General features: G+C 36.2%; 1 protein-coding gene across 1 annotated transcript in view; it reads right to left on the reverse strand.

Annotated features, from left to right (window-relative positions):
- Positions 1–14,564, reverse strand: part of fstl1b (follistatin-like 1b) — a 45,628-nt gene that overhangs the window by 3,937 nt on the left and 27,127 nt on the right. The window contains exons 4-10 of the mRNA XM_084421080.1: positions 14,103–14,232; positions 12,087–12,119; positions 7,768–7,898; positions 2,952–3,070; positions 1,887–1,999; positions 528–638; positions 71–159 (exon numbers count right to left, since the gene is read on the reverse strand). Of these exons, the coding sequence (XP_084277206.1) occupies positions 71–159; positions 528–638; positions 1,887–1,999; positions 2,952–3,070; positions 7,768–7,898; positions 12,087–12,119; positions 14,103–14,232 (726 nt within the window). The remainder of the gene's footprint in view (positions 1–70; positions 160–527; positions 639–1,886; positions 2,000–2,951; positions 3,071–7,767; positions 7,899–12,086; positions 12,120–14,102; positions 14,233–14,564) is intronic.

Below are 14,564 nucleotides of genomic sequence, written 5' to 3' on the forward strand. Positions count from 1 at the left end.
AGATGGGACAGTCAAGGATATAGGAAGCAGTTTAAAATGAATTTGCTATGAATGAAGTTAGTCAGCTGACCTGATGCTTGTTGAGTTCAGCCACACGGCGGGTCCACTCCTCTTCAGTCATCTCCTCATCCCCATTAGTGTCAATAACTGGGCTTTTCTCTATGGAGCCAGTCAGTCTCATTATCATTTCATTATAAAAAACTACATTTATTATAAAATCAGTACTTTGGAGAAAAGTGGGGTAAGATGTGTCAGTCCCTTAATGTATGAAACCTTCTTATAGTGTGACTAAATACAGTTTTCAGAACTTCTCGTCACTTTACCACTTTTTTGTCAAGTCATATTTCTATGGCCAATGCTATCTGAAATACATATCTTGACATCCTGAAATATATTTGGGTGTATTCTTTTTTTTACCTCAGTGTCCTTTTGCCTAGACAATGCAGTGTAAAGTGGCACAATTTACCCCACTCTCTGCTAATCTATCAAAATATGATGATAAAATGTATTTGATGATTTAAACTCACCATCACAAGTCATGGCGGTGCAGACCCAGTTTCCACACGCGCAGACGCAGCGGTTGCACTCCACCTGTGTCTCGGCGCCGTCCTCATAGGTCTCATCTTCCAGAGCACATTCTGTAATAATACATACACCATACCCATGTTACCACATGCAGGGAGAAACCAAATATGTGCTACAAAAGTATGCAAAACATTTCAAAATAAGCTTTCAAAAAGCAAAAGAAGGCTTTGACATTGACTACCAACACTTTATTCTTTATTTACTAGCTTGAAATCAGTGACATCTCTCAGAAAGAACATAGCTATTTTGAGTGAAAGGCATGAATTACAACCAAATATGCCTTTGTCCCAGATTCCCGAATTCAAAACAGGAAATTACAGTGGGATGACTATGTTACTACAACCATTCAGGGGAAACGAGGGTAAATGAATATGAAGTGTGCAGTTCTGAACAGTCATTGCAAGCTGAAGCCAGGACATTTACTTTTGATTCTGAATGATATAAAAGTGCTACTATGAATGCTGTTATGTTGTAAGTTCAATGTCAACATAATTGATAAATGTGATATACCCTTCTCCATGATATTTATATTGTTCTATAGTATGTCCTTTTTCATATCCTGCGACGGATACACAGGTCCATGTTCTGAGTAGTGTTATTTTAATATTATGTATATACTATTGTAGTTTTTATTAATATTTTTAATAAACTTGTATTTTTTATATAATCATTTTAGTTTGAGTTTTAGTCATTTTGTTTTGCATTTTTGTAATTTTTATTAGTTTTTGTTAATTTTTAATTTATACTTTTATTAATTTTTATTTAAGTTTTAGTTGCACTCATTTTAGTAGTACTTCAACTTCAACTACTTATCAGTTAGTTGCAAAGACAAAAAAAAAATCCCTTCTAGCATTTAGGTTTTATTCAGCTTTATTTCCATTAACAAAACATTTTCCATAGCTTTAGTTTTAGTTAACAATAAGTTTGAATGTGTAAACTCTGCTACATATGATGCTAGAGAAGGCAGTTCCTCCCACTGAACTTTCACCTAGTTCTGCATACGGAGCCGATCAGCCTGAGGAACATTCTGTGGAAGAGCGGAAAACCCCTTTCTGCCTCACTCAACTACAATTGTGGGAAAACTGTGGAACTGAACTTTGTATTTAAGAAGGTTATTTAACACAGAAGCAAAACCTTTATTGTGAAGGAATTAAAACTTCACCTTCAGAGTAAAAAAGCACCACGGCTTTGTACACAATCTTGACTGCCCACATTGTCATTATGCAAGTGATGCATTTTTGAAAAAAGTCTCTATAATCCACATGCTGGCGCAGAAAGAAGCAAGCAAGAAAGAGACTTACTCTTCTCAGGAGGGTTGAAGCCTGGTTTCAGGCAGTTGAGGAACTCATCAAAGCTCAGTTTCCAGTCGGCATTCTCATCTGAGAGCTCAATGAGAGCGTCCACACAAAGGCTCCTGCGAGATACATGTGGGATCATTTTGTAAATTCCTTTTAGGACAAAATATTTTCTTCAGATGTGATCAAGAGGACATTTTTGGAGTTAAAAACACAAGTCCTATTTGTGTTTCCAATGCACTATCCAGCTAACCAGTAGGACAGTGAAATGTTTGCCCGTTATTATCAGTGTTTGTAGAGTTTTTCCACTCTAGGTCATCCTGACCGACAGATGGACACAATAAACTCCCATGACCTTTAATGTCAGAGAAACAGGAATCAGTCCTGTGTGAAAGAGATTATTATGATGATTATAACTGTAGTGTAGGCTAGTGGATAGATGTGAAGTCAAAAATGTGAAGTCTGTCCTCATTTAGACAAAAGGATACAATATCCTGACGTCTCTTTTGCATTCCACTGAACATTTGTATCTAAATTGTTTTTTGACCAGCTTCCACAGAAGAAAGTTAAAGATCAGGAGACCTTTTAACATACATTTTCAGCTGATCATTGAAATTAATAGAAATTAAAGGTGTAATTCCCACTTTACCCTCCCTCCATTATTAGATTAATGCTGATTACTAATTGTCAATGCCAGACTTTTAAACTATTTGGTGCCCTCAGTCTTGCAAATTTGGTTATATCCTTGAATACCAACATATGTAACACTAGACTATTTGTACACTTCCATTCAGTGTCACATGATCCTTCAGAAATCATTCTATTATTCTGACTTGGCCTCAATAAACATTTATTATTATCAGATTCTTTTGATGAATAGAAGTTCAAAAGAACAGCATTTATTTGAAATAGAAATGTCTACTGTCTTTTGAACAATTTAACCCATCCTTGCTGAATAAAAGTATACATTTCTTTCAAGAAATAAAACCACCAAAACCACCTTACTGACACCAAACTTTTGACCGGTAGTGTTGTGGTTTTGTGAGCGAGTGTGACTGTGTGTGTTTTCACCTGAGTAGACGGTTGTTCTCCTCTTCAACGTAAGAGTTCATCTGAACGGCGGTGTCATTGTGCTGAATGAACTTGAGCAGCTCTGAAGAATCCAGCTGAGTGTCTCCGTTATCATAATTCTATCAAGAAGCATAAGAGCATACCGAAAATAAATGTAATGAACTCAGTGTTTTCACACTTGAAATAGTTAACCCTATGTCATTATAAAACCTCAAAAGGAATCCTGGGTTATCCTGCTTCAAGTTTCACACTGCTCATAATTTACCCGTGGTTAACAATTAATCATGGTTTTCATAAACCATCACATGGTTTCACACTATATCCCTGAACCCTGGGTTAACAATCTTATTTGCAGTGTCAGTGTCATTTAAAGCGGTGCGCATCCTTGTATTACCGACTGAACTATCAAGTTTTTCACTGAATGGACTTTTTGGACTATAAAGGTAAGAATGAAGTGATCTCTTCACTCCAATTGTCACATTTGCTGTCATAGTTTGACATTTGTTGCCTCAAACGCTGAAACAACAGTTTATAAGACAGTGTTTCTGTTACTGTCCAAAGCACAATAATATAACACACGACTGGTGAAGTCTTAACATTCTAACACCGCATCGTTTCACACTGCACACGTTTTGCACCACAATGCGGTTTGTTTTGGTTGTAAAACCAGTTCTAAACCTCTTTCAGAGCAATGTTTCATAACCTCTGCTTCTAAATTACAAGTGTGAAACATTCCTTTACCCGGGGTTAAAACTTGAAAAGGCCAAGTGTTGAGATCAGACAAAAAAAGTATGCTTAATTGAATTAACTTTTACATTTTGATTAACAATTAAACAAATGACTACAATTAATTGAATGTTGATTGAATGAGTTATGTTTAACTTGAAATATGAATCTACTTGACACTGTTTTTATTGTTGGATACAGTCGAGAAGGTCATGACCACTAGAATTAGACAGGCCATTTTAAGTCAAGGAAACAGACATTTTATGTGTTTACATCTTGCTACCTTTCATGCTAAGTTAGTTATCTAATATCCTTAAAGTTCCCATAACATCAAAATTGACGTTTTTTCGTCTTGTCGTATGAATATGTTAGCCTTACTGTTATCTGTAAGCTAGTGTGTTCCAAAACAATGACAAAATTTGCATTAAGAAGATTTAAGCATTCAAATTTACAATCTCTCACTTCTGTGGATCAATGGTTTTGATGCCATCAATCTACTTCAGCTTCTCATCAGATATTCTGTCCAATCAAATGCTCCCTAGAATCTAAAGAATTTCTTCCTGCAATGGGATTGTGAGACGCCGCAGGCCAGACTCTGATCGCTGAGGTTATCTGGTCTCTGTGCAGGTTCTGCAGTGAAGTTTGCTCTGAGCAGATAGTCTGATGACTGATATGTCTGATATCTACTCGGTCGTCTGCAAATGTGTGTAGGACAGTAGGTAGAGGAGACTGTGCGCTACAATATATGAACCCTTTTCACATTTCCGGGCTTCTCCGAAGCGGAAGTCATCGTAGTTTGGGTAAACATCTATAGTAGTGAATGGAAATGATATATAATATAATTTTTGTGTTTGCATATTTTGCTCCAGTAGCAACAGAAAAAATCCACAATGGCGTTTCTATAACTTTACAAAAAAAGTATTTTTTTTTTTAAAGAGATTGATTAAGGTGGACAGAAGAGAGAAAGATGTGGTGTATTTGGTGTCACTCCTTCAGCTGTTGTATTAGAAACTCTCTAGGTATCTGAAATTGAATGCCAAGTTAATGTTACACTTACACAAAGTATATAAATGTACATTAAACTTTGTAAAAATGAAAATACAAAATGCTTTGCTAGATTTGCAATGTTAATAACTGTGGAGACACATCATCACACAAAAAAATAAAAGCCATAGGAAATTCTTTAGTTTATACAGACACATGCATCAGTGATCAACATAAGCTACTTTGAAACTTTTACACATCATGCTCTTGGTTTAATCTTATCACAGCAGTTTGTCAGAAGACTGTACTCTGCCTGGTACAAGTGATTTTGTCATGTTGACCAATAAACAAGAGTAAAAGGACATGGTCATGATTGAGTCAAAGTTCCAGGCTTTGTTCTCTCAACATTTGAAGGGTAATTTTACTTGAAAATTTTAATTATTCCATCATTTATCGCCTAATGTCACCTAATCCAAACCTGAAAATGACACTGTTTCTTCTGTGGAACACAACACAATATATTTTGTAGAATGTCAATAGGGTTCAAATCAACATCAGAGAAAAATCAATTTTCTTTTGAGTTCCACAGAAGAAGAAAATTCATACAGGATTGGAATGAGTGAGCAAATAATGACAGGAATTAATTTTTGGGTGGACTATCCCTTTTTAAATACTTTAGAGAAGGATGTTTAACTGATCTGAGCAGCATATGGATTATTAGTCAGGTGATAGCAGTCAGTCAGATTTATGGATTGTGCTGACGGCTGTTCATGACAGCCTTGTTCATCAGCCATCTGTGCGTCACATCTCTGCCAGTGCAAAGGTGAACTAATACTGAAACAGACTGATCCATAAAAAGATCCAACAAACTGCTGCTATGCAAACAGAAGTCATTTTAGGTGTATTTTACACGCCTTAGGAGGCTGCCAGAAAAATGATGTGGCGTGTCCTGAAGGCAATTTGTAGAGCGGCAGGAGGGCGCAGACATTCCCTGGTGGAGGCTAATATACAAAAAGCCCTGATGCTGAAGGAACTAGACCAGAATAAATCTCATTCCTTTCATGACTACACTTCAAACTGATATCAATGCAAAATAGATGTCAAACATTTGTGTTTGTAAATTTGCAGACATTTGGAAACCAAAACTCTCACTTAACCTATTCTGCTTATGTTATGATGTTAATAATTCTGCATATTGTTGGCAGTGGCGGAGCCATATGCCCTAATCGCCATTTGCTTCACACCAGACACATCGCACTCTCAAGTTCAAGTTCTCAAAAGTGCCGTGGATGTGTTTTGCTGTAAAACGGTAACAGAAAGGACAATCTATAATGTCCATAAGCAAAGACTTTATTAAATACACACTCTTCCATTAAATGGTGAAGTCATTATGCAGATGCATAAACAACGATTTAAGACAAAATTATGTAATTTAATAGAAAACTATGTGAGTGGCGCTCTGTGGCACGGCAGATATCAGATAATCAGATATATGGGGTGTTCAGTGCCACCCTGGACACCCCTCTGGCCCCGTCACTAACTGTTGGGCCTGTGCAATTAAAGGACAATTTTGAAATGGTAAGACAAGACACCCCATGTGAATAAAGGGTACAAAAAATAGATACCACCATACTTACAGTTGATTGATTACATTAAGAATTTCAAGCATTTGTTTTTGGTATTACAGGTTTTCTGAAATATTATGTATAAATAAGAAAAAGTGTAACATGTAGAACTACATGTTACACTTTTTCTTATTTATACATAATATTTCAGAAAACCTGTAATACCAAAAACAAATGCTTGAAATTCTTAATGTAATCAATCAACTGTAAGTATGGTGGTATCTATTTTTTGTTAGATCTATTTTTATTCTTATTTTTTATCTAAACTCAGGCAAACCAGGTTATGGAAAACAGAACCTACACACAATGAAACAAAACAGATATAGAACTTTCTATATCTGTTTTGTTTCATTGTGTGTAGGTTCTGTTTTCCATAACCTGGTTTGCCTGAGTTTCCCTGTGCTCATTAGTTTCATTAGTTCCTAATTTACGCACCTGTTCTGTTTTCTGTTGATTACTCAAGTATTTAAATCCCCCTGTAGTCAATAAATGTATCCCTTTAAACTCATCTTTGATCACCAAAATTACATATTTAAATGTTTTTTCCTTGAAAAAAATTTGTCATGCCTTAAAATAGCTTGATTGTAACTCTACACCCTTGTCTCATTTAGTATACGCGTTTGATGTAAAAAAGTTTGATGTAAGTGCTACTGAAGTGGAGATTTCTCTGACTCAGTTTGAGAAAACAACCTTTAAAGGGGTGGTATAATGCCCTTTTCACAAGATGTAAAATAAGTCTTGTGTAATAAGATGTAAAAACACACCGTTTTGTGTCTGTTCCTTTAAATGCAAATGAGCTGCTGCTCGAGGCACAGAGGGCGGAGCTTCAACTGCTTGCACTCACACAGACATGCACTGAAAATTTCAAAAACTTTTAGCCTTTTATGTTCAAACCGGATTCAGACAATGATGGAGAGACTCAAGAAGAAGTGACAATGTAGAATGCTACAGGACGTTTCTGAATGGTTAGTTGATGAATTTATGTAGCTGATGTGTATCTTCTAGTCATTGATTAACATATTCTGTGTTGATAATCTATAAATCGTGTTCAGGGGGCGGGTTTATATACATTTTAGGGTTAGTGATGTCACTAACCCGGGAGGAAGCTTGTGTAGTCCCTACCAGCCGTTTGTTGTAGTCCTTAAAAAGTGATTTCTGTAACAGCAAATATCTCCCTTTGCTTTGAACTTTGAGCGTTGTAACTTTGCAGATGTTGTTTATGCTCAAACAGCAACATTACACACTAACTAAAGTTAAAAAAGTGAAATCATAATCAACCACCCCTTTAAAGATATGCATTAGAATTGAAATCTACAGATGGAAATACATAAAGTGCAATAAAATAAACACTTAAAAGTTTATTTTGGATGTTTTTGAAACGTAGCCCAATATCGAAAAACTTTTTGCCAGGAGTATCTTGTCATAAAGTACGAAATTATACAAAGTATTGCAGGTTTAATATTTTAAGAGACTGCACACACCTTGAAGTACTTGAGGAGGATATCAGTGAAGTTGGAGCCCTTAGTGAACCAGCCGTCTGGAACAACCTCTGTCTGCAGCCAGTTGATCACACGTCTGCGCAGCTCGTTACGATCCGCAACGTAACACACAACTTCAGAGATCACACACACACAGGCAGACAGACAAAAATTTAGACAGAAGAACAGAGAAATGATAACACATATATCATATGCTAACTGGTTTAGTGAATTCAGCTTTATCCTCCTGGGATCCAGCAAGTCAGTTTTGTTCTTGACAAGAGAACATTTTACTGATGAGATCCACTGGTGCATCATAAAAGAGGACATCCTGGGCTTCTTAGAAATGTTTGGGAGTTCGCTTCTTGGTTTTTAAAAATATGTGATTATCATGTCCATTTGATAAATATCTGATATTTGAAATAAACCAATTTTAAGGAATGAGAAACAGTATTTCTAAAAAATCTGTATAAAAAAACAGAAAAGGTATAGTAATTTTCTACAAGAATATTATCTGCTAAGTTCATGGACACTAAAGGGCCGTTTACACGACACCGTTTTCAACTAAAAACGTAAAACTTTGAATGCGTTCTGGACATACACTCTCAGAAAAAAAGGTACAAAAGCTGTCACTGGGACAGTACCCTTCAAAAGGGTTCTAATATGTACCATTTAGGTACTAATATGGACACGTTTGGTACCAATATGTACCTTTGAGGGACTTATATGCACTCTTTAAGTACAAAGGTGTACCTTTTGAAAAGGTACCGCCACAGTGACAGCTTTTGTACCTTTTTTTCTGAGAGTGTACATTTACATGACAACAGCATTTTGGGGGCCTGAAAACGCAAACTGTTGAAAACTGGATTGAAAGTGCAATTTTTTGAAAATTATACAATTACCGTCTCTATGTAAACTACAAAAACATGAATTAGTAAAACCGGTGATGTCATGTGGATGCGTGTTACGTGTTCAGTCTATAGGCACGTAGTGTTTCTTTACAAAGTGGCATGGAATCGGTTTTACAGATCCATGTGAACGGGGATCGTTTTGCAGCTTTGCCACATCAATTTGCAGTTACATCAAAAAAGTAATGTGATTACGTAATGTACGTTACTTGTAATGCATTACTCGTTACATCAGAAAAGTAATCAGATTACATAATGCATGTTACTTTTAATGTATCACTTTACTCGTTACATCAAAAAAGTAATCTGATTATGTAATGAATGTTTCTTGTAATGCTTTACTCATTACATCAAAAGTAATCTGATTACGTAATGCATGTTTCTTTTAATGTATCACTTTACTCGTTACATCAAAAAAGTAATCTGATTATGTAATGCATGTTTACGTATAATGCTTTACTCGTTACATCAAAAAGTAATATGATTTTTGTATGCATGTTACATGTTATGTGTTACTCCCAACACTGCTGATTCTCAGATGAGATTAAAAACACCTGGGCCCGTATTCATAAAGATTCTAAGAATCCTCTCAGAAAACTCTTAATTTAGCTTAAAAACTTTTATGTAGGAGTCTTAGCTTAAGAGCGATTCGGGACCGATCTGAGAGCAACTCTGAGTAAGGAAAATACAAAAACGTTTATCTTAGTGAGGAGGCGGGGTTAACCCCGTTGCTATGTATGACACAATCTTTTGAAGACTGTGATTGGTTGGTTGTCCAAGAAGGAAAAAAAAAGTGATTTTAAGTATAGGGTCTATTCTAAGCCTCCACTTTGAACTTACATGCGTAATTTTTCCTATTTGATCGTTCTCTCACACACACACACACACACACACATTATATATGTGTATATACATCCTTTTTTTATTTACCATGCTGTTGATTTCCTATAAGGTATTTGATTGCTTAGAATGATAAAAATTGTTCCACTCTTTCCTGTTACACTGATTGCTGGCATGTCTATTTAAGTGGTGGTTTGAATGTTGGTTTTAATGTATCAAACATGGAATTTTCCCAGTTACCAAATATCGTAATGTAGTGATTACTTTCATTTCAGGCGCTATGGCATTTCTGCGCTGTGTCGGAGATATTAGCGTGTCTCTAAAAAGATCAGTCACAAACATGATCCCTGCACGATCTAATCTATAGCGTCTTATTAACTCACTGTCATCCATTGTCTGCAACACATTTCTTCTCCCTCTTCGTCTTTCTGCCATTTTCTCCTCTGCTAAAGAAACTCTTAAGCCTCTTAAAAGTCCTCGTCTGTGCTCCTGACAATTTTGACCTTAAGACCTCTTTTAAGGGTTAAGATGCTTTCTGAATTACTTTTTTCTTTACTAGGAGTTTTTCTTTAATTTTAAGAGTAAACGCCCACATTTCTAAGAATTTTCTTAGAATTTTGTCACTAGGAGCTACTCTTTGCATTAAGATTCTTTATGAATACGGGCCCTGGGGCCGTATTCACAAAGAATTTTAAGGCTAAAAGTAGCTCCTAACTGGCGAATTTAGGAGCAACTCCTAAAAATAATGGGCGTGTCACTCGTAACTTTAGGACTCCTAATTTTTTTGACTAAGAGTAATTCACGAAGCATTTTAGCCCTAAAAGTAGCACCTAAGCCTGGGACAGCTTAAAAGAAGTCGAGAGGACTCCTAACTCACTAAGACCTATTCACAAACCGCTTTTTGTGGCATTTCACGTTGCGATGTTTTGAAATGCGTATGCGACGGCTACATGAGCTTCCAATCGCGAGGGAACAATTTTGCATTGTAGGCATAACTAGGGATGCGATAACACCACCAACAACAACCAAAACTAGGCTACTCATTGCATGTAAACTAATTGTAACGTTTCATTTTGAATCAAATTAAAATGTTCTTCTCTTTGCAAACGTAGGCAGAGGCATATAGTGACAGATTAATTAAATAATGTTGCAAAGATATTGCATCAATCCATATGTTTCATTAGGCTACTAGGCTATTTGTTTAGCCTTACTCTTTATTCATTTAGGCTATTTATTCAGTTATTCATCATCTTCCGTCCTTCGCACTACTTGTGTAGCGCACGCATTCTCAGACCTGTACCTGTCACTCATCATCGTAGGGGAGGGGTTTGGAATCATTCCCGCGTTACAGTCATCAGCCAATCAAGGTGGTCACTTCAGTCAAGCTCGTGCATGAGTAATGACGTCATCCATAGCAACGAAGACTCACTCTTAGTTTAGGAGTTGTCATTTTTCTTTATTAAGAGTAGGTCTGAAAGGCGTTGTGAATAACTTTTAAGAGAAAACTCCTAGCTAAAATCTTTTAGTGCGATTTAGGAGTACTCCTAGTGGTAAGATAAAATGCTTTGTGAATACGGCCCCTGATCACTAGTCTGAAAACATCAATAGATCAATGTAGTGAGGTTTTCTCAGAGAGGAGAGCTACAGTAGAAATGTGTCTTTTTAAACATTATTAGATTTATAAGCTAATAAGTGTAAATCAAAATACTCTGGTAAACTGGAGGGAGCGTGAGCATTTTCTACGTAGTCCGAGTCAGGTCTTCACAGAGTTGTACCTCCACCAGATCTTTGATGGAATCACGTCCTCATGTTCTGATTTCAAAGACACGCAAAGTTCAACTTCTATGAAGGTCTTCTCTGTCTGCTGGTCGAACGGGAACAAACTCAATTGCGTTTGCAATAAGTGAAGCTGTATTATATTTTTTGCATATATTTTATAGTTTTCACATGATTTTACATCATCATGCCTTGGTTTTACACACAGTATTGCTGTGTTATCAGCGTATTATGTTTAATACGGTATCTTTATTTGGTTAAAACCAAAAACGCATACTGTCCACTCAAGTGGACCTCTGTAAAATGCTAAAGAACATGTTTATTTTAAACGCCTATGAAATGTAGGCACTGCTACTTCATATGTATACAAGTTTTCATACAAAGATAAAGTTCTTTTATAACCAATGATTTCATTATTTTATGCATCAATGTTACAAAAGCATGTTTATAAATGAGCTAAAATTGGTTGGTGATTGATAAACCATCACTCTTGCCAATAGCATCTTTATTTTCTTACAATAACTGATGTCCTCTTTAGAGCACAAACAATAAACTCATGGTCCAAAGCCATAAACAAAATGGCAAAGACTTGGTCCCAAGAGATTAAATGCATTCTCTACATCTAAAGAGTTATTTTGAGCGCAAGTAATTCCACTGTCGCCGTGTCAGAGAGGCTATGTCTGCTCTCTGAGCTCATAAAATGCTGGTAATTAATGGTAATCTGTGCAGCCGACAGATAAGTAGAGTCATCAGAAAGCTCTGGTTTGGCTCTTAGCCAGTGGTCATAATACAACTCACCTGGGCTGGCTGCAGCCTTCTCTTTCTTCTTCTCTGTAAGAGACAAAGATAAACGTGAGTGATGTCTCACAATCTGCACGTAGTTATGACTGAATCTTCCCTTGGTTATCGGCTGAGCAACTACTTGCATCAAATATAGATAAGAGGTTACAACGTCACCTCATAGCATGTCGTAATGTAACGATATACGTGGTCAGAAAAACATGATATCAGACTTAGACCTGGATTTGACCATATGTTCAACGTCCAATGATCTGTGTGCTGAGATGGTAATAAGTCTAAGACGTCCATGTTACAGAGCTGGTCCATTGAAGAGTACATTAGTAAGAACAAGAGAGAACGTCCTGTTCCAGTCAGATAAACTGTTCCCAAGGGATCTCGCCAAAGCGAATCAATACATTATGTTCCCATCTCTTATTTTACCCTGTTATCAATCAGAAATGTTGGATGAAGCTTATCCTCTATTCTTACTATAAGCAGGATCCCAGCATTCCCATGATGCCTTTCCTGGGTAAATGCGGTCCTGATATCCCAAACAACTTCTAATGAGATTTTTTTCTTTTACTATGTAATAAACAAAGACTGTTCAAAATGCTTACAGTATATTTCTAGCTACTAGCTCTGGTTATTAATTTATTACTAGTAAGTTAAGAAATGAATACATGTATTCAGCAACGGTGCCTTAAATTTATATAAAATGACAATAAAGATGTTTATAAAATTACAAAAGATTTCTACTTCAAACAAATGCAGTTCTTTTGAATCCCCCCCAAAAAAGATTAGTTTCCACAAAAATATGAAGCAGCACAACTGTTTTCAACATTGATGATAATAAGAAAACTACCACTTTGACGCTTCAAACAGTTCATAACGAGATCGTAAATCTACTCCATAGGAATTGAGTGGTTTAGTCCAAATTTTCTGAAGAGACACGATTACTATATATGATGAACAGATTGAATTTAGGCATTTATTTGATTGAACCTCATCAAACAAGCTGCGTAACATGAGAAAATGAACCTTATTGGTTCTCGCACATCAAGTGAACACGCTTGAGTTTCCGTTTACCACAACTGATGTGTGAGTTGATGAATGTTTCTGTGAATAAAAGCCTAAATTCAATCTGTTCATCGTATAAAGCGAAATTTTTTACTAAACCACTCAATTCATATGGATTAGTTTTACGATTTCTTTATGAACCTTTTGAAACGTCAAAATGGTAGTTGCGTAGTTGTCAATGGAGGGATAAAAAGCTCTCCGATTTCCTCAAAAAAATCTTAATTTGTGTTCCGAAGATGAACGAAAGTCTTACGGGTTTGGAACAACATGAGGGTGAGTTATTAATGACAGAATTTAAATTTGTGGGTGAACAATCCCTTTAATGCTTTTACACCAACATACTGTCCACAACCTCACTTCAAGACCAAGAGTGAGACTTTCATAGGGCTCTGTGTGTGATGTATATCCACAAGTACATCCATTACATCCAGTATATCCATCAGTACAAAGCTGATGCTTAGGTTCCCAGCATACTGCTATGAAAAAAATGATGTAGCTGCATTTTTGCACTGTTTGCTAGTTTATTTCGCTGATGTTGTTGTCGTTGTAACGATTATGTTCAGTTCTGGTTTAATTTTCACTCTGTTTGATGTGTTCCTGATTGCCTAATTTGCAAGTTAGTTTCCTCATTTATTAATTAGCTCTACACCTGTTCTGTATTTTTATCCTCAGTTCTGTTTGATCAGTTTTCCGTTAATAGATCTGGCCCTTAGTGTTGATATCTGTGCTTGCATGTTTCACAAATTGTACTAAAACTCTCCTAAAGATGATAACTACACTGTGGCTTAATTGTTTATTAAAGATCTTATTGCATCTTTATTATAATGTGTAATTTTAGAATTGACTGTTAAATCCTTGCAAAATCACAGAGAATGTAATTTCCGGTCATTATCACCCTTCAATTCATTCCTAATCAGCCTATATGCCTGTAGTTCATTCCTATTCTCCTCCACACACCTTTGCAATGTCCGTCATGGGCCACTTGGATCATGAGTCCAGTAAGACAGGCGTCACGGTGCAGTTCGCAGTGGTTACGGTACGTTTTTCCATTACTGCCACACACTGAGCGCTTATGAGGTTTGCATTGCTGCAGGAGAAAACAACATACTGTTAAAAAACACAACAATTTAAACTATCACGACTGCCAATGTCTCAAGCAAGAAAGACAAATGAAAGGCACTATAAGGTGAATGTCTTTTGAGATATCTTCAATATTTTTGCTGAATAATCTAAGTAGACACATAACATGGTATGTAGCCTGCATTATATGCATGACCCCAGTCCAACACACACTGCTGTTATTGTATAAAAGTGTATTACACATTTTTCAGGATATTGTTCTGGACAATTTTGACTTAAAGTCTAACAATAATCCTAACAATAAGGTGCCAGAAACCCAGACCAATATAGTATCTGTAT

The sequence above is a fragment of the Rutilus rutilus genome (assembly GCF_951802725.1).
Source record: "Rutilus rutilus genome assembly, chromosome: 10".
Classification (NCBI taxonomy): domain Eukaryota; kingdom Metazoa; phylum Chordata; class Actinopteri; order Cypriniformes; family Leuciscidae; genus Rutilus; species Rutilus rutilus.